At 34.5% G+C, this 20,126-nt stretch overlaps 1 protein-coding gene across 2 annotated transcripts in view; it reads left to right on the forward strand.

Annotated features, from left to right (window-relative positions):
* LOC145256207 (protein phosphatase 1 regulatory subunit 36-like) overlaps nucleotides 1-20,126 on the forward strand; it is a 72,538-nt gene that overhangs the window by 48,549 nt on the left and 3,863 nt on the right. For both annotated transcript variants that reach the window (XM_080114820.1, XM_080114821.1), the window contains 6 exons: nucleotides 410-482; nucleotides 2,788-2,817; nucleotides 3,962-4,042; nucleotides 8,387-8,464; nucleotides 10,529-10,615; nucleotides 13,339-13,376. In XM_080114820.1, the coding sequence (XP_079970946.1) occupies nucleotides 410-482; nucleotides 2,788-2,817; nucleotides 3,962-4,042; nucleotides 8,387-8,464; nucleotides 10,529-10,615; nucleotides 13,339-13,376 (387 nt within the window). The remainder of the gene's footprint in view (nucleotides 1-409; nucleotides 483-2,787; nucleotides 2,818-3,961; nucleotides 4,043-8,386; nucleotides 8,465-10,528; nucleotides 10,616-13,338; nucleotides 13,377-20,126) is intronic.

A 20,126-nucleotide genomic window follows, 5' to 3' on the forward strand; every position in this document is an offset into this window, starting at 1 on the left:
TGGAGACTGAGATTGCAGACTGTCATAAAATGTCAGACCCTCAACCAAAGGAATTATGACAATAAAATGGAGGAACAATTATTTTATTTTCTATATTCAATCATGTTATGCTGTTGTATTTTTTTTTTGGGGGGGGGTATTCATGTCAAGTGTGCTTACTTCTATCAAATGACCTTTTCGGTACCCCTGACCTGAATATTTAACACCCGTAGGAATGGTCCCGTCAGACACAAGTCATAGTTAAGGAAACAGTAGGATAAACTAGACGCACAAACCTTGGTAGAGCAACTTGTTTAGAAGAAAAAACTGATTATAACACATGAAGATTTTTTTTTTTAAATTGTCAAATTTTTTTTTTGCTTTTTAAATCATGATAAATAAATGTTTACCTTTCTTGTTTATCATTCAGGTAAGAAATACACCAAACAGGCAGAATTAAAGGATGACATGAAAACAATAGTTACGAAATACCAGAAAGAACCGTAAGTATATCATGAAATTTCAAACTAAATAATCAAGAAGACTTATCTCACCACCATCCAACATAATCAAAATATGATAAATTTCTAACTTTAAAATAAACCACAAAAATCGTCAAATGCAAAAATAGTCAAGAAAAATTCATAAATCAAAACCAGTTAATAAAAATATCCACGTAATTGCCTACAAAAGCTAAAGAGCACTTTACCTGCCATAAAATTATATGAAAACTGATTTTATCAAATCAGTTTCGATCTCTAGTATATACTAACAGTTTCAAAAAAAGTAAAAAAAAAAAATTAACATAATGATGATAAAAAATATCATGGCCGCCATTGACTTACAACGTTAAGTTCAATTTAATCTTCATTATTTGACTAAAATGTATGTGTTTTCACGTGTATGTTGCTTGTTTGTGATTATTTTTTTTTGTTTTAATCGATTTACTTTATTTTATGTGTTAACATTTGGTAAATATAGAAAATAAATATGTTCTTACTTGTGATTGATTTTTTGTTTTAGTCTATTTACTTTATTTTATTTAAGTTAAAATTTGATAAATATAGAAATTCAGACAACAAGGATAAAATAAATAGCAATATTTAGTTCAGGGTTGAAAGCAGGAGTTTCTTGTGCCCCTCAATTTCCTTGGGCAATGTTTTTTTATAAATGCTATTTGATTTGTCTGCATAAGCAAACAAGTCAGTGATTGAAATGGAATCACCTTTCTTAGAAGTTCACAAATTTAAACCTAAATTAAAATTTGACTAATATAGAAATTAAGACAATGAGAATTCAAAAAAAAATCAATATGAAATTCAGGGTTAAAATCAAGAGTTTCTTGTTGATTGACGGACAACTTTAGCCCGACACAAAGCATAGGATGATCACAGTGGTGCAGTGAACAAACACACGGTCATGTTCACACATCTATTATGTTGTGAGAATAACATCAAAGATGAGAATAGTAGTTTGAATAATCCAAATATTATTCACTCATTTATCTCCAGATGGTCCAAATGTCAGCTAAATGTTTAATTTTGATTGTGGCAGTCATTGCACCAACTGAGATTAGCAGTTGTGCCAAAAAGTGTGGTTGGTTCTGCAGAAAAACCTTCACTGCTTTAAACAAATTATCTACATGTTAGTACAGTCGGGAACAGTTTACTCAGGTCTTTTTTCAAACTACATAACCTGACATAGTGAGAACTCTCCAGGTTGGTATCTGGGGCGCGTTTAATCCACTAGGAGAGATGCACTCTCAGTCTTCATTATGACATACATCCAGGAGAAGGAACACTCTAATGTAAAAACCTGAGGTATACTGTCTGCTCTGTCTCATGGTAGCCATTGCACCAAGTGAGATTAGCAGTAGTACCAACAAGTGTGGCTGGTTCTGCACAAAGCCCTTACTGCTATAAACAAATCATCTGCGAGGATTTCCAAACAACCTAGTTGTTGTGGCGGACCTCATACGTCAAAATCGACGGGAGTATCATCAACCTGAAATGCAACAGGTTTTCTATAGAAGTCATTTTCTTAGTTGCGACAAGATTTTTTATAAGTCAGATGTCCTGTCTGATATAAACCCAGTGAGGTTATGGAAACAGTGCTTTCATTGAAACACCAACTCCAGGCAATGGCCTACCAAGGTTAAAGAGCACTTCACTTGTCCTAAAATCATGTAACCAATTACAGTGCCTACTATTCCCAAATAGTCACTCATCTGGTACTGGCCAGGCTCAACATCGCTTAACTTCCGTGACCTAAAAGAACCAGTGTGTGAATGTGATTATGACAGATACAAGGATCCTCAACAGTGGAATTTGAATGGAATCAATCCTCAAGACTATCATGCTTTGGAGACTGAGATTGCCGACTGTCATAAAATGTCAGACCCCCAACCAAAGGAATTATAACAATAAAATGGAGGAACAATTATTTTATTTGCGATACTCAATTATGTTATGCTGGTGTCTTTTTTTGGGGGGAGGGGGACAGGTGTGTATTCATGTTAAGTGTGCCTATTTATATCAAATGACCTTTTTGGTACCCCTGATTAAAACTGGTTTTATCAAATCAGTTTTAATCTCTAGTATATTCTAGCAGTTACAAAAAAGTAAAAAAAAAAAAAAAAAATGAACATAATGATGATACAATAAAAAAAATATCATGGCCGCCATTGACTTAAAACTTTAAGATCAGTTTAATCTTCATTATTTGACTAAAATGTGTGTGGGGGTTTTCGTTTTTTTTTTTTTATTGTTTTTTTTTTATTAATCCAACGTTTTACCTGTTTCTTTTTAGAAGAAGACCGTCTATCAAGAGAATCATTCAGTGAGTTGAGAATATTTTCCAAATATCAATCTTCTACTTTATATATAAAGCATGAAAATTGTTTGTATGTCTATCTACTAGTTATGGTTATCCAATTCTAACTGCCCTATAATTTGGACAGAAACATGTTTTGAAAAATAATGTTCGCATGAATAAAACACTATAAACACTACAATAAGTTGTTTTTTTTAATTTATGATTTTATAGACTTTGCATATCTCCATTTACCTTTTTATTTTTTATTCTCAAAATTCTTTTTCCATTTCATATAATAAACTTTCTAGTAGTTTTGGAGGCACATCCATTTGTCTCAGAGAAGTTGTTTAGTGGTCTTCCACTATTCACCAAAATACGTGTAAGACATACTATAACGAAAATTTAGACGTTTGCAAAAAGAAAAATGCTCATATAAACTTATGGGAATATATATATGTGTATGTATGTATGTATATATATATATATATATATATATATATATATATATATATATATATATATGTTCGAGCAGACATTATTAAATACAGCAGAGATACTTTGCTTTATGATTCAATTTTTATTTATTTTTTCGATTTTCCCTATAATATTTTTTATATCAAAATCGAAAATATTAATGAAAGTGCCATAGTTATCATGAGCACTTTCAATTCGATTACGAATCCTCTTCAAGTAGAATTCATGGAATTGATGAGTTGAAAGTGAATAGAGGCGAAAATGCAAAGTAGAAAAATGAAAAGTAAAAAACACAATAAATTGTATCGAGTAATGAGAGGTTAAAAGTATATAAAAAGTTGATTAAATGTCGGTTAAAATCTAGTTTCAAAATCAATGTCAGTGAGCCAATATTTGCAAAGCGTATCATTTACATGCTCGCCAGACATTTTAATACGTTGTTGCTCTTCTCGAATGCGATGTTATTTATAATAGAGTGCTGGGTTGTAATGTTAGATGCTTTAAGAACTTTTAAAAATTGTTTTTGTGTTGTACAATTTTTGTACTATCAATAAGGATTTCTTTATACAGAAAAATTGAAAAAATAAAAACAAGAATCATAAAGCGAAGTATTCTGTTGTATTTAATAATGTCTGGTTGAATGAAAAAATGCTGTCTAAATATATATATATATTATCTTTTAAAAATTTTTCAGCCAAAAGTCTCCGATCATGGAATCTGTATTTCCATCAGCAAAGGATCTAACATCTTGGCAATTAAAAACACAATCATTCAAGTAAGTTCTAACTGATTTTTGAAACAGTTTTTTTAACAAAATTTTTCCCATTTTGAAACATATTACTGTAGTAAAATACTTTTAGAATCAAATGTATATCTGGTGGCCAACACTTATTTTCTAAGAGTCTCACACCGTCAATATCTGCAATAAAGAGATGAAACTTTCAGATCATGAACGCATCAGTTCAGTCATCATAATAATGCAATTTTCTATACCCCTGATCCATTCAGACGGAAGAAAAATAAGAGCCATTACTTATGGAATGTCCCTTTTATATATATATATATATATATATATATATATATATATATATAGTGTTATAATGGAATAAATCCAGAGGAAATCCGGGTATGAGAGCTCAATGTGGTAAACAGAGCAATAAGATAAAAATTATAACACGGAAATTACATAATTGTCGATGCAATAATTTATTTCAACCTTATGGTATTTTCAAGCATCTAAATCAGACAATTACATTTTTGATACTCAGTATCAAAAATGTAATTGTCTGATTTAGATGCTTGAAAATACCATAAGGTTGAAATAAATTATTGCATCGACAATTATGTAATTTCCGTGTTATAATTTTTATTTTATATATATATATATATATATATATATATATATATATATATATATATATATATGGATGTATGTATGTGTGTGTGTGTGTGTGGCAGCTGGATGGATAGAGCAGTCTAGCGAGACATTGAAACATATGCTGAAAGTCTAAAACTTAAGTATATTACCAGCTTTAACTACGAGCAACCGTTCACTAAGGCGACTTACTAAATTTTGATACTCGATTACGTAGCCAAGACCACTCAGCTACTTCAAATAAATATATCCATTTCCAGAACATATCATTTATTTATTGGGATTGGGTCTCTTTAAGAGAGTTATAATAAGTTGTCAACTTTCATGTAATGCAATGTTGGGCACTGACTAGCTTTCTGTCTGTTTGCTTTAACATTTTATATAGAACTTAATTCTTTGATTTTCTGTAATAATTCTTGGTGGCCACAGGGTCCAATACCGGGCTACAGAATCAAAGGTAACTTTGTGGCTGGTTTGAATCCTCTGACTGGCAGTAATTATCATTCTCTACACTGATGATTGCATAAACATGAAACACTAATATATATATATATATATATATATATATATATATATTATATATTAGTGTTGGGACGATTAGTCAGAATTGGATTCGGGAATCGGAAATATTGGAGCTTTTGGGGGCATTGCAATCAGTATCAGAATCAAAAACATTTGAGCCTATTTTCCGATGTAAAGACCGATTCCTTAAATAATCTTTTATTATTGGATTTTGATTTAAGAAACATCTTCCACTGCGTGTTTTTCTTGAGACCAAACTGCCAATCAACTAACAATATCAATAAAAAAAAATACGAACAAACATTGTTTCCTTCTCCATGTAGATTTCACCTTTAAAATGTCTCTTTTCTAACCTCATTATTCTGTTTTTGTTCGTCAGTTAACATTTGACTTCGCTTTCTCACATTTGTGTATGACTTTAACAATTTTCTTTTAAAAAGTTGGATCTCCTCCAACATCAACCCCTAAAAGTATCAGGTTGACAAAAAAGTTCTTGTGGATTTTAACTTTTAAATTCAGACGAACATATTTCGGCTCAAACAAAAAAAATATTGATTGAAATAAACACCATCAGAATCAACACATTTTCGCCAACGCAAAGCAAGTGTATTTATGCCAATAACGTAAAAATCTTGCATTCTAGTGGCAATGAAGTCGCTGAAGGCGTTTTTGATATCATTGAGGTTTTTGAAGCATTTCTCGCGCAGAAAGTTGTTGAGATGCTTGAAAAAAATGATAGTCGGTAGGTCTGGAGAGTATAGCAGATGCCCAATTCATTCAACTTCAGCAGCCTAACATCACGAGCTGTTTCAGCAGCTTTTGGCCTAGCTTAAATTGAAATAAGAAAATTGTGTGAATTTATTTTTTTCCATCTTGTATTCAATGTTATGAAAAGAAGACATAATTGTTTTAAAACAGTTGTAATTTAAACGATTATATAGAGCGAAGAACGCTCTTTAAAATGATATATAAAGTAAAGGTATTACAACAAAACTTATTTGAAAATACATCGTTTGAAGTCAAAATTAAAAATTCCACAAGAACTTTCTCGTCAACCGAATATATATATATTATATATATATATATATATATATATATATATATATATATATATATATATATATATCTTGTGAACTGATGATTTTGTACCCATTATTTCATGTCTGTTTATCATATGACATTTCTCTTGTCATCACACGCTCGTGTATTCCTTAAAACTGTTTGACGAAAACTGTTTCTTTAAAACCGATTCTTCCAGAAGTGATCCAGGCTGGTTCATCTTCCACTAGTCTCTCCCTATTGGATAGAGTCCAAAAAAGACTTTCCAATCTAATAGGTCCTACTTTATCAACTAAGCTCCAAGCTCTGTCCTATTGAAGTAATGTTGCATCTCTGTGCCTGTTGTACAAATATTTTAATGGAATGTGCTCTGATGAACTCGTTGCACTTGTGCCCCCTCAACATACATATCCCTGACAAATCCGCTTAGCAACAAAATCTCACCCCTTCACTGTTGAGGTTCCTAAATGCCAGAAAGCTTTCTATTCTAACGGTTTCTTCCCTCGAACAGCTAAACTTTGGAATTGCCTTCCTGCTACCTGCTTCCCTGACTGTACTGATATGCAGAAGTTTAAATGTAATGTGAACCAACATCTCGTTAATCTTTTCTAGTCATGGTCCCAAAAAGTATCCCCATACATCCAAGTGGCGATATGCCTTGTTAGGGGTGAATGTGAGTAAAAAAAAAGTTCTTGGCAAAGAGTTTGGCTTTGTCTGATGTTGACGAGATTATCTCGGATTCATTGATGATAGTTGGGATAGAACACATGCTTCTGTTCAGGACCCTGTTTGGTATTTGCCAAAACTGGTGGGAACTAAGCCACTGCTCAGCTACTTTGGACTTAATAGACTGAGCATACAACTCTTTCACGTTCTTTATTACTCTTTTACAGTGGTTGCTGTTAGTCCTGAAGGCGTCTTTAGTCTCAGTACATCTATTACGTTGGAAGCAATGAAAATAGTGATTTCTGTGTGCTGTGGCAGCAGTACATTCTAGCTGTTAGAATTTTGCTGGAATTTTTGGAGAGTATGTAGTGGTCTATACCTACAATTAACCATTCCATCAAGTCTGATACTATAGAAGACACATTCTTTTTAAACATGGAATGCAGAGGTAGATCTGATAAATGTACCGAAGGTATCCCACTCAGCTATAGAGTATCAATATACTGTACAATGGAGAGGTACGTCTGAGGACTTATTACATTTCGTTTTTATTTTAACTGAGACAACTAAGTGGTCAGAAGATCCCAGTGGAGACAGAACAGAGGATGAACATAGCTCAGGACAAGTTGTGAGAAAAAGGTCTAAGAGACTTGCATACTAACCATCAGTGTCGGGCACAAGAGTTTCTTATCCATTTCCTATGTGTCCTTTTATTTTTAGTGTCATTTTTTTGTAAAATATTGTGTCTTTATTTTAATGTACATGTTGTATTTATGTCAATCTTTTTTTTATTGCAGTTTTCACGGCTGCATATACACATGAATAAAATTGTTCAAAACATAATTTATGCAGTTGTTAGTACTCTCACGCATATCAGGTGGCCAAAGAATCACGTTATGAACAAACATTCTTTGTTTTCTTATCAATGTAAACTTGCAATTTAAATACAGATATAAGATATCTCTTTTGTGAACTTATGATTTTGTACTCATTATTTCGTGTGTGTTTATCACAGAATATTTCTCGTTATCTCACACTCGTATATTCTTTAAAACTGTTTTATTTACTGCTTCTTTAAAAGTGTGTCTCTAAAATTGTTTCACTAAAAGTGCTTCTCTTAAACTGTTTTACTAAAACTGCTTCACTAAAACTATTTTTCTCTTAAACTGTTTTATCAAAAGTGTTTTTCTAAAAATGTTTCACTAAAACTGCTTTATTAAAAGTGTTTCTATTAAACTGTTTTACTAAAACTGTTTCTCCAAAACTGTATCTATAAAACTGTTCACAAAACCATATCTCTAAAACTGTTTCACTAAAGCCGTTTCTCTAAAACTGTTTCTCTTAAACTGCTTTATTAAATTTTTTTTTCCAAAACTGTTTCTCTAAAACTGTTTGCCTAAAACTGGCCCTCCCAAAAGTGATCACCTAAATAGGGTTTACTCAAACATCCCAGATTAGAATGTAATAATTAAATCGTTCTAATAAAACTGTTTTCAGGCTGAAGGGCATCTCTGCAGAAAATGCTGACCTGGAGAATTCAGAAAGATTCGATGACTTCTTTGATACAGATTTTAGGTAAGGCATTTTTGTTTTGTTTTGTTTTATCCTAGTTAAATCAATTTGAAAAGAAACAATAAAGGCAGAAGAAGTCTAACACAAGTAAAGAAGAGGATTGGGAACTCCAAATGGATAAGGCAAACACTATCCATTTTATCAAGTTTTTTATTGCCCAGCTATTTTTTTTACGAATGAGTCACCACTTATCAAAGCTAAAAGCTACTTAAGAATAAGGGTTAATAAAATGGATTCATTGTCAGTTGAATGATGAAGAACATTATGAGAGGATTTAAAATGATGAATAGAACAAACAAAATTTGATTATTCTTGAAGATGGTTTATAACAAGTATTTGTTGTTGGTATTGGATTTGATGATGACCATGTCATAGCAAGCAGGGAAGCAATCCTGGTAACCTATTCCAATTTATCCACCAAGTTTCGGTTATGAATATCCAACAGTCTTATCACTCTTCAGAGATATGCATGAAGGTTGCCAACATCTATAATGACAGTTGTACTGGTTACAATAGGACTCAAACATAACATGATAAGTTATCTGTCCATTATAAATCTACTTCATCACTACAACCTGGAATACTATTTTAAAAGCATATTATCATCATGGCCGTCACTCAAGTATACAGGTTTCTAGGGGCCCCATTCATGGGATCTTATACAACGGAACCATGCTCTGTTACCAATCAATCAGAAATTGGAATCACTCCATAAAATATACTGAATCTTAGAATTTCTGCACATAACGTTTCGTCTTCACATGGCAAGGAACTTTGCTGTTAGTCTTCATCTGCAAGTTTTTACAATTTAAGACTTTTCAGACTGGCTACTTACTGAAAACTCTGTCTTCATCTTCAAGCTTTTAAAATTCAAAGCTTCTCTGGATTGATAGTCATTTTGTTTGAAACAAAATTTCTTTTCTAAAACTAAAACAGCTTACAACTCAAAAGTTATTGTGTGTGTTGCTGATTTTTACAGCACACTATGCTTGTTGCTCTCAGCTCTTCAGTGTGATGACACTGTTCAGTTTCAAACCTTTCGACACCAACCATTATTCCATTTCTCCTCACTGATCTCCAGAGTGCACTTGCCTCCCAATATTTTGTGATCAATTTTACACCTTTTCATATTTTCCTTCTGCCTTCAAACCCTCCTAACTCCCATGTTTAGTTCAGAATAAAATATTTTCTTACAACAGGATTGATCACTCATCAGTTTTTGGCCACAGCTATTCATTAGACCTGCAAGATTGTAGGATTTGCAAGGCTCAGCGATTGCAGACAAAGTCAAGGAAAAGTTTTGCCTAGAATACACAAATGAATAGTGGTTACACAGTCACAGAAGTAATATCGTTATTCTCATTCATGGATTTGCAGTTACATACCTGACACCTCCTTATTTTCCACATACAGAGACAGAGACAACCAGAGGTCAACCGATTTTGATGTTGACCAATGTTGGCACCTCCTAGATTTTCTCTAGAGACCAATAGTTCTGACACTAGCACATTGCCACTTTTAATGTTTTCCATAGTTTTTACAAACATTTACTGGTCCACTTCATTCAGTCCATGTCTGTCTCACTTTTTGTATCAAAATACAAGAGAAGTAACTCATCTATCATCAGACATTAACAGCCACTGTCCCTACTATAGTGAAGAATTGTTGGACTTGGAGGGAGGGGATATCAGCTGTCGTCTTCTTCTTGACATTTTTTGTTTATCTGATGAACGTCATTCATTTAAATTTATGTTTTATACTTTATATTGTTTATATCCCCTCCCTCAAAGCCATAACTTTACTTTTGAGAAAAATTTCTTTCACACACAAAGGCAAAAACGACCAGAAAACAAAGGACCCTGGTGTTAACACCTCTTGAGTTTTTATCCAAACCCTGTAGTTCTGACACTATCGTGTCGGGTTAGTGTTAGTCTGATTACTTCACACATCATGAGCAATCAGTATTTCTGCCTTAAATCATCTCCACTTCCTGTATTATCATGCAACGGAAGTAATTCATCTGTCATCAGATGTGTACATTTCAAAGATGATTTCTTTTTATGACAGATTTGGAATTTTGGGACAACAATTGAATAAATTCACTGAAGATTTGGAAGAAAATGAAAACAAAAATTTGTCCAGTTCTCAAAACCAGTAAGTTTCTTTTTTCTTTCTTTTTTTTTTTCATTTCATTAAATGTCAGCTTTTTGCATGAACCGCCAAAATGCATAAAAAACTTGAGAGGAAACTGATTGCTTCTTCAGCCAACCCTGTAACTGCTGTTTTCTTTTTGACTTCCTGCCAATTTCTTCTGAAATTCTGTCAAGATTAACTGGTCTTGCTACTCTCAGCTCTTGAGCGTGATGACACTGTTCATGTACAGACCTTTCAACACAAACCAAACTTCTCCACACTTCTCTCCAGAGCACACTTTACCTAGAGGGGCATGCTTGTGTTTGGTTGAAAGAGATGTTTGTTCTGATTATAAGTCTGTCGATTTTTTTGTTTTTTATTTTTTTGTTTTTTTTTAATGGAAATCGCTTCAGACGAGATATGAAGCCATTTGATGTAAGGAGTTTAAAAAACTGACACTTCAAGGTCAAAAACTAGCTAACGATAAATGTCATATGGATAGATTCCAACCCAGAAAACAGCAATCCGTCACTCTTTGCCAATTCTCAATTTTTTTACACCTACACGACAGTGATTTTTTGGGGGAGTACATACAAAAAACTAATCATCATCATCATCATCATCAACATCAACAATAGAAGAAGAAAAGACACATTCTGCCAAAAATTCGTTTACATCTATATAATGTAGCGACAGTTCAATGGCTAGTACAAAGAGCTAACATTTAATGATGCAAAATTCTCTATTACTTGCCCAGGGATTTGGGAAATGAGTTATACAATGGCGTGCAGGGGTGGGGGAGTAGTGACCCCAGGCATTCAAAATGGAAAAGTAGGGGAAGCATCCATATTCAAACTATCTCTCTTTCTCATAATATTTCTCAGTACTAGGACTTATACTTGAGTCTTTGGGGCATACAATCAAAAAATTGTCCTGGGCATCACCAGAGCATTATAACACCTCTGTGTATCACTAAAATTATGAATAGGTGTTTTTTGTGCGGCCGGGTATGTTTTAGATGTCAATTTGCTTTTCTGTGCATTCATCTGCGCCAATCATAACCGGTCGTTCGTTGTCTTTGTTCAAATTTGGTGTTTGGTTTCAACACTGGACAAAGTGTCAATCATATGGTCTCAGTCAATAAAATAAATAACTGAAACACATTACTCCCAGACTGATTCTTTGCAGACTGTAACATGACCGCCTTCCAAGCTAATGTTAAAAAATAACTTGTCAAGATGTCACTGTAATTTTTTTTATTATACTTAAGATTATTTGCTCTTTTTGACTTCTGGTTTGTGCTCCAGATAGGATGACAGTAATAAGCAAGATATGATTCCTTCTGAGTAAAGATTATCTTTCTCTCGGATAACATGAAAACTGTCCCTTTCCCTATGTTAAGAATGGCTTTTTTTTGTCCGATTCACAGTGTTTAATTATTGAGCAGAATGAACAGTAGAAACCGGAAGTCAAAAAGAGCACACAATCTTGACTATGCAAATTTTCTGCCAAAGAAAATCACAACTCTAGTTCAAAACAATGTTTTATTTTAATGATACTTGGTTTCTTTACTGAACGACAGACTAGTAATCAAGACAAGCATCTCTTCCAATCAAACACAAGCAGTTTCTCCACTTAACGCCGCAAAAGGCCCATCTATCTCTCAGACCAACAGAGACAATATCAACCCTCTTTTCTTCTTTTTACTAGAATATATATATATATATACATATATATATATATATATACATATATATATATATATATATATATATATATATATATATATATATATATATAAGGAGAGAGAGGTGGTCTGTCAAACAGCAAACATTGCGGGGGGGGGGGGGGCTTTGGCCCCCAGGCCTAACGTGAGTACAACACAATACTTCTAACTACTATTTGTTTCTGCGTGTGGTACCCTGGAATGAACATTCTTTATCATGCTGGGGACTTTACCTTTTCTTTCTCTTTTTATTTCAACGAATACTCCTGTAAACATGTGCGCACATGTATACGGAACTATCATATTTTTCAGCCGGCCGGCAATGTGTTAATCCTATCTTTAAATACATGGAACACTTTTTTCTCTATCAACAAACTCTTCAGAAAACCGATCAGACTAAATACAAATGCATACATAGAGTCCTAGCGGCCATACAAGAAGTTACAAACATTATTACCAAAATATCCCTTTCTTGAACATTTTAGCTTTATCACTTTCATGACTCTCATCATTCGCCTTTCTTATATTGTTAAATAAAATATCATGTTGAACTTTTAAAATTCGCTTTTGTCCTAATGCCAAGTCTGACTTGTTATTTTTATTAATTTTTCTAAAAATTATTTTTAGGGAGCTGTCCATCATTTTGTCTGGCAAGCAGCTCTCTTCAACTTTTCAAACGGAGAAATCAAATTTGAGTGGTCAAAACCTGAACCAGATGTTTTTCCCATCACAGGCCCGGCATCTGCATGTAATACTAAAAAAAGAATACACATGTACACATGCACACATATGTAATGGCATCAGTATTGATCCTTAAAGCATTCAGTCGAAATTACTATGCTAGAGATTAATTGGTCCTCATATGAATAAATCACTTAACAGGGGTTGTTCTCTGTGAGATGAAAGAAATGCCAGTGTTTATGGCTATGACACATTGTCTTAATTCCTGACTTTAGCCTTTGTCTCAATATATCACTCACTTAATATAAAATTTTTTTTTTTCTTCCTTTTCTGCCAGGCAATCATCTCCACAAGAAGAAAGAATAGATTTAACAGGTCAGTAAAAACTAAACGCCTTTTAATTGGAATCAGGAATTTTCTATCTGTACTTCTGCAGTTTACAAACCATGCTACAACCAACGTTTCATTAGAATATTACGTCAGATTAAGTAAACCACCAGAAGGTGCCGAATGAAAAGTTTACGATTTTTATGGGGACGGAGGGGAGAGATTGAAAATGCTAGCAAATTTTAGAAATTAAGGAAAAACAGTTAAATAGAGAAGAAAACAGTCATCAGTGGTGATTTCAATGACAAAATATTTGTTTTGTTATGAAGAAAATATAATGAACGATTAATGAAAACATATGTATTAAAGAAAGTTTGCACATGCGCAGTTTGCAAACAGCATTGAAAGCAAGGTTTTTACTTAACTCTCCTTCAAACAAAACGACATTTGTACATGAAATAATTGACGATTTTTTCCAATTTTTCTGATATTATGTATCTGAGCGATTGCTCTTTCTAATGGTGACACATTTGTGTCACTTTGATACGGATGACAAAAGTTTTTAGTGCACATACAAATACACACACATTTGCCCTTTATATATATATATATATATATATATATATATATATATATACTTTTTATTTGTTCTACACATTCATGAGCCTGTTTTGGTTAGCCAGTTACATATAACTTGAAGCGATATTACTTATAAAAAAGTTGAATCCATAATGAAAACTTTCATTACGGATTAATATCGCCTAAAGACGTCTCTAGTTACTTGTAATTGGCTGACCAAAACATGCTCATGAACGTGTAGCAACATATAAATGCTTCTGTAAAACAAATAAAAAGTGTATCTTGCCTCTGTTTCAGTATTGAACACTCTTGTATGAACCTTGTTAAAATTCACCTAAAGCTCATTATGTCTGTCTGCCCATCTCCATTTTTTCAAAGTGCATCTCCTTCAAGATACAAGATCACAGAGGTCGGTGATAATTACATTTTTTGTGGACCATTGTTTTATGCGTATAAAAGCCGCTAAAAATAGTTGCTAAGGGATCAAAATAAAAAAAATTGGAACTTGGCAGGTGTAAGTTGACTTAAAGTGGTCTTATGTGCATGCATAAATATGCATTTATATGTTAAAGTTGGTTCATTTTTAACTATTTTTTATCCATTTGACGATAGCTCAAATGATAATGACTAACGCTGGAGTTCTAAATGTTTTGGTTTCGATTCTAATTGATGGCATCCATGTCATTTTATTTTGTCTACTTTTGACATCACTATAATATATTGGGTACGATATAATAATCAATAGAGAATACAAAAATTGCATAAACTAAAACATCATATTAAAGCGTATTTTACACTCGGGCAACGTCAGGCGTCCTGCTAGTAATATTACTATTATTATTACTATTATGTTTATGTATCTACATAAAATTGTATGTATTCGTATCTATTTTCAGTATTTACTTTGATAGTGCTCGATACATAAGCAGAGCTAGATAGTAAATTTTGAAAATATATATGACAATTAAGCTACACTGAATTTTCCACGTTTTTACCTTGTGAGGATTCGTCATGCTAATCTTACAAATCTTACTATATATACTTATAGTACAGCACAATTACGTTAAATCATTGGTTCTTACCAGATCACCAAAGTTAAGCAACATTGAGCCTGGCCAGTATGAGATGGGTGACCATTTGGGAAGGCTAGGCGCTGTATGGGAATGTTGAGCATAGGCAAGCACCCTCACCTCGAAAAAAGAACTCACTACAAAAACATCTACAAAGTTGTGGATGACCTATGCCCCTCCAGGGGCTCAAGGCTATTGATGGATGGATATATATATATACTTATATATATATATACATATATTGCATACACTGTATTTCGTCCTGCGTCTAAAAATACACTATGCGACATACATATATGTGTGCATGATGTTGCCATGTTTATCAAAAACCTTGATTCCACTCTTTATCTGTGCCTAAATAAAAATGTAGATTCCATGAACAAAGCTTCTTCCTTAGAAGTGCACGCCTGTTGAACTCTATTCCGTTTGCCTGTTTCCCACCTGACTACAACTTGGATGTCTTCAAGTCCAACATAAACAAATTCCTGATAAACCGCCCCCTTAAGTAAGACACTTTATCAAATCTCCATTACTAATGATTACTACGATATTTTCCCATTGATTACTGAACACGCAATAACGCTTATCCCTGAGTGGCTTCCGGGCCTTGATAAGTGGTGATTACCATAAAAAAAAAGCAACTAGTCCTGACGGCATTCTTATCATAGTGCTCAAAAAGTTTCAACTGGAACTAGCTTCCATGCTTACAAAGCTGTTTAAACGTTGCCTTAAGGAAAAATGCTTCCCAACACTCTTCTGTGTGTCATGAGTATGTTGCTGGAATCTGTGATAAATAGAGAAGTGGTCAACTGTTGAGACACTTGTAGTCTGTCTAAACTGTACGAACGAACTGACTAAACCAAGATGGCCGACTCCTATTTATATCACCACAAGCAAGGGAGGTAACCAATGTCTACATTAACATTGCTGCTGTCCTCAAGTGAATAATTTATTTCTGATTTAACAAGTCCCTTAGAAGCTCAGACGAAGCTCCTGCCTTGGTCAAACAATCAGAGACCTGATCACAACCCTTGATCCATTCTATCTGTATCTCCCCTCTACTCTTCATTTCCTTCAGCCTTGCTACATCTATTCTCAATCGTCGATCGCTTACCAGATTGTTGGAATTCAATGTCTCCACAAGTGATGCATTATCTGTCTTGCAGAGAACGTCTGGCAATTTAGATAACTGAAATACCTCTTGTATCATAACCGCAGTCAAAACACCAGCATCAGCTCCCTCACTCAGAGCAAGAGTCTCTGAGGCCAATGGGCTTTTTGTCACTCTGTCCAATTTCTTTGACGCCCAACACATGGGGGCCATTTTGTCAGTACTTCCTCCAATAAAGACAACAAAACCGCCCTGTGAAGATCCATCTTCCAGACTGGCATAAGAGGCATCAGTATAACACAAAATGTGTAAATCTGAGGGCTTTCCCAATTTTGGAAATGTTATAGAACCCTTCTTGGATTTCAATTTTGATAAGGCTTTATTCGCCTCAAATAAGGCTTTTACTTTGGGATGCTTTCCAGTGTTGCTCATTTTACACACATCAAAAGCTATATCAGGGCGTGTTTGAGTTGAAACCCACATCATCTGACCTGCAAGTCTCTTCAACTCATGCTTTTCTTCTTCATTCAGTTCATCATTTTTCCTCAGTATCCTCCCTTTGCTTATTTCTATTGGAGATATGGAAGATACATATAGATCTTGTTCTACAGTGATCCCATTTTCCTGTTGATTAACATTCAGTCCAACATATTTGAATGTTCCACTTTCATGAGATCCCACCTTAAATTTTTCTTTCAATGTTGCAATCACATCCCTTTCAAACTCTGTGTTTCCACAGAAAACAAAATCATCCACGTGCATAGCAAGAATTCCAGTCAAATTTCCTTTAATATCATGCCACAAAAACAATGCATTATCATAAGCACTTGCTACTGCTTTTAATTCAATCAAAGCCTGAGTAACTCTCTTGTACCATGCCCGTGGAGCATCATTCAATCCATAGATGCATCTTTTTAATTTCCACACTTGAGATTTAGGACAAACATCAGATGGTGGCCTCAGGTACACATCTCTCTCTAAAATACCACCTTGCAAAAAGGCTGAGGTAAAATCTATGGTCTGCAGCATCCAATTCTTTATTGATGCGGTTAGCATGACCATTCGCATAGCTTCACGGCTACATGTTGGGGAGTCCGTTTTCAGATTACTATTTTCTTCATAGCCTCGTGCTACAAGGCGAGCTTTCATTGTTTTCTGATTATCCTTGAATTTTTCAGTAATCACCCATCTTGTGGATATTGTTTTTTGACCTGTGTATGGCACACATTCAAATACTTCATAGGTGTTCATGTTTTTTATTTCTTTATGCTTGGCATCCATTACAGCTTTCGACTGCTCTTGTTCAGCGGTGAGCAGGACTACATTTTCCTGTTCAGTATATTGGGGCACTTCTCTCCAATGATCAATATGATTCCAGTTGATACAAACTTGATCCTCGTTTTCATCCTCAGGTTCTATATTGATCCAATGACTATATTTGCCAGTTGATTTAGGCTGTACTGACATAACCTTTCCTTTCTTCCACTCCTCACTTCCATTTATTTTATAAGTTATGGTCTTATTTCGGCCAGGTTTTTCAGTCTTATCTCTTAAACTGGTAGAACTATCAACAACTTCTTCTCTGTCTATATCTTCACTTTCTACCACTTGATTCTGCAACTCCTCCTCCTCAACTGGAAGGTATTCATTCTTCCCTTCTGTAGTGTTTCCTAGCATTTCAGCTTTTTTTGTTCTTTTTTCGTTGTTTTTATTCACTTTCATCAATTGGCACGGATGCATCCTATAAAATGCTCCGCCATGTCTGATTAAGACAAACTGGCCTTCTCTGCCTAACACTTTTGCTGGACCACGCCATCCTTTAAAACCCTGCCTCCGATAATAGATTTGGTCTCCGGTAGCATAATCTTCATCAGCATAAGTTCTGACATTAGACCTGAGAGCTCTCCTAATTCTCTCACTGGACTCAGCTTCCAAAAAGTTTCTCCTTGCACTATGGAGAGCATTTAAATTTTTTCTCACCATGTCACTTGTAGTAGAGGACTCCATAGCAGGTAACTGGTCTGTCAGAATTGAGGGTGTATTTACATTGAAACCGAATACAAGTTCATTTGGACTGTGTCCAGAGTAATTGAGGAGGGCATTTTTTGCACAAATAGCCCATGCCAAGGCAATTTCAGGTTCACACTTCTCATCGTCAATTGTTTTTTTCATTGCCTCAGCAACTATCAAATTATGACGTTCTACAGTACCGTTGCTGAATGGACTTTCTGCGGCAGTAGTACAGGTCTCTATGTTGAGTTTTTCATTCATCTGTCTATAGTGTTCGTTGTTGAATTCACCCCCATTATCACTCAGAAAACGAACAGGAGATCCGAAATAGGTAATCCACATCATAAAGATGTTTTTGATGATCTCCTCCTTCTTCTTTGTTTTGATCAATGTTGCCGCTGAATACCTGGTAGCGGCATCAATGAGATGTAGTATCCACACCTCATTGTGGATGAACTCTTTCAAATCCATGCAAACTGTGTGATTAAATCTATTGCCAAGAGGCAATCCCACAACCGGTCGCAGTGGAGCTTTTTTAAATCTAAGGCAAATTTGACAGTTTTCACAAACCTCCTCAATCGCCTTTATAAATTCCTTGTCATTGAATTTGCCACTTTTTTTAACCAAGGAAACAAGTTTTTCCTTCAAGGCATGAGCAAACTGTCGATGAAGTTTTTCTGCTTTTTTTTTTTTTTCTGTGAAAGAACACTGACCAAAATTCTGAACATGTAATACAATGTTCTTAGTACCACTATGATCCAACAACTTATTTGTTAAGGGGAGACAATAGTGCCCTGAAGTTGTGGTCTTTAGTTCAATACATTTATCAAAAATCCAGCACATATCTTTCCGGAAATCTAGCACTATTCCTGCTGTCTTCATTGATTTGTGACTTAATAGAAGAGGCAAGTCGTTTTTCACAATATCTGCTTCGATATAAACTCTTATACCTCCGAGTGTAACCGGAAATTTAGCAACTTTAATTGCTGTGACAGCCACTCCATCACCAAAACAAAAACTCCGGTCTGAGTTCGTATACTTCACTAGTTGCAGGTCACTTTCATTTAAAGTATCTAAATAAACATCAAGCCACACTTCGCCAGCCAGTGTGCGAGTACAAGCAGAATCCAAGACTGCCATTCCAAATGTTTCCTTTACAAGATTTGAGATTTTTTCATTTGTACTGTTCAAATAAATATTTTCTTGAATGAACAACGTAAAGTGTATTTGTTCTGTCGCTTTCGTAAACCTGGGCGTATTTCTAGGACACTCTCTAATTAGATGGTTCGGAGACTGACATTTGTAACACAACAACACGTTTCCACTTCGGTCACATGGATTAGATTGTCCTCGACGAAAACGCCTTTTGTTGTTACCCGGTTTAGAATAATTATAGTTGACGATTTCGGGCTCTGATTTCACTGCCGGTACATTTTCATCACGATAAATGTCACCAAATACTTTCTTTATCGATTCCTTCATGTTTTGATACGTCAAAACAGAACACGTTGTCCGCGCTAATTTTTCGTTCTCTTCCGATATGTTAACCGCGTTCAAAACAAGAAAAGCTTGCACTCCTTCCGGTAGAATAATGTAGAATTTTTTTAATCTTTGGTACAAAAACTCATAACGAACAAGAAAGTCATTTATACTGGTACCTGACGGTCTTTTATAAGTGTAAAATTCCTTAAAAGTCATGTAAGCGCGCGTGTGTTCATCCTTTAAATATATGTCATCCAGTTTCTTTATTAAGATCTTCAAGCCATCTCGTCCGCCGATGTCACTTGTTGGCAATTCACGAACACATTCTCTAATATTCGGTGGTAGCGTCAAAAACACTGCTGGCCCTTTTTTTTCCTCAGAAAGATCCGTGAACAACGACCACATTTCAACGTCTTGTTTCCAGTTCTCGTAAACATCCTCCCCCTCCAACAATGGAGGTTGTTTGTTCGAAGTTGCCATATCCGATATCCGATCTGTCTAGTGCTACAGACAAGCTGTACAAAAAAAAAAAAATTTTTTTTTTTT

The sequence above is a fragment of the Euprymna scolopes genome, chromosome 32, assembly GCF_053919585.1.
Source record: "Euprymna scolopes isolate OS-2025 chromosome 32, ASM5391958v1, whole genome shotgun sequence".
NCBI classification, from domain to species: domain Eukaryota; kingdom Metazoa; phylum Mollusca; class Cephalopoda; order Sepiida; family Sepiolidae; genus Euprymna; species Euprymna scolopes.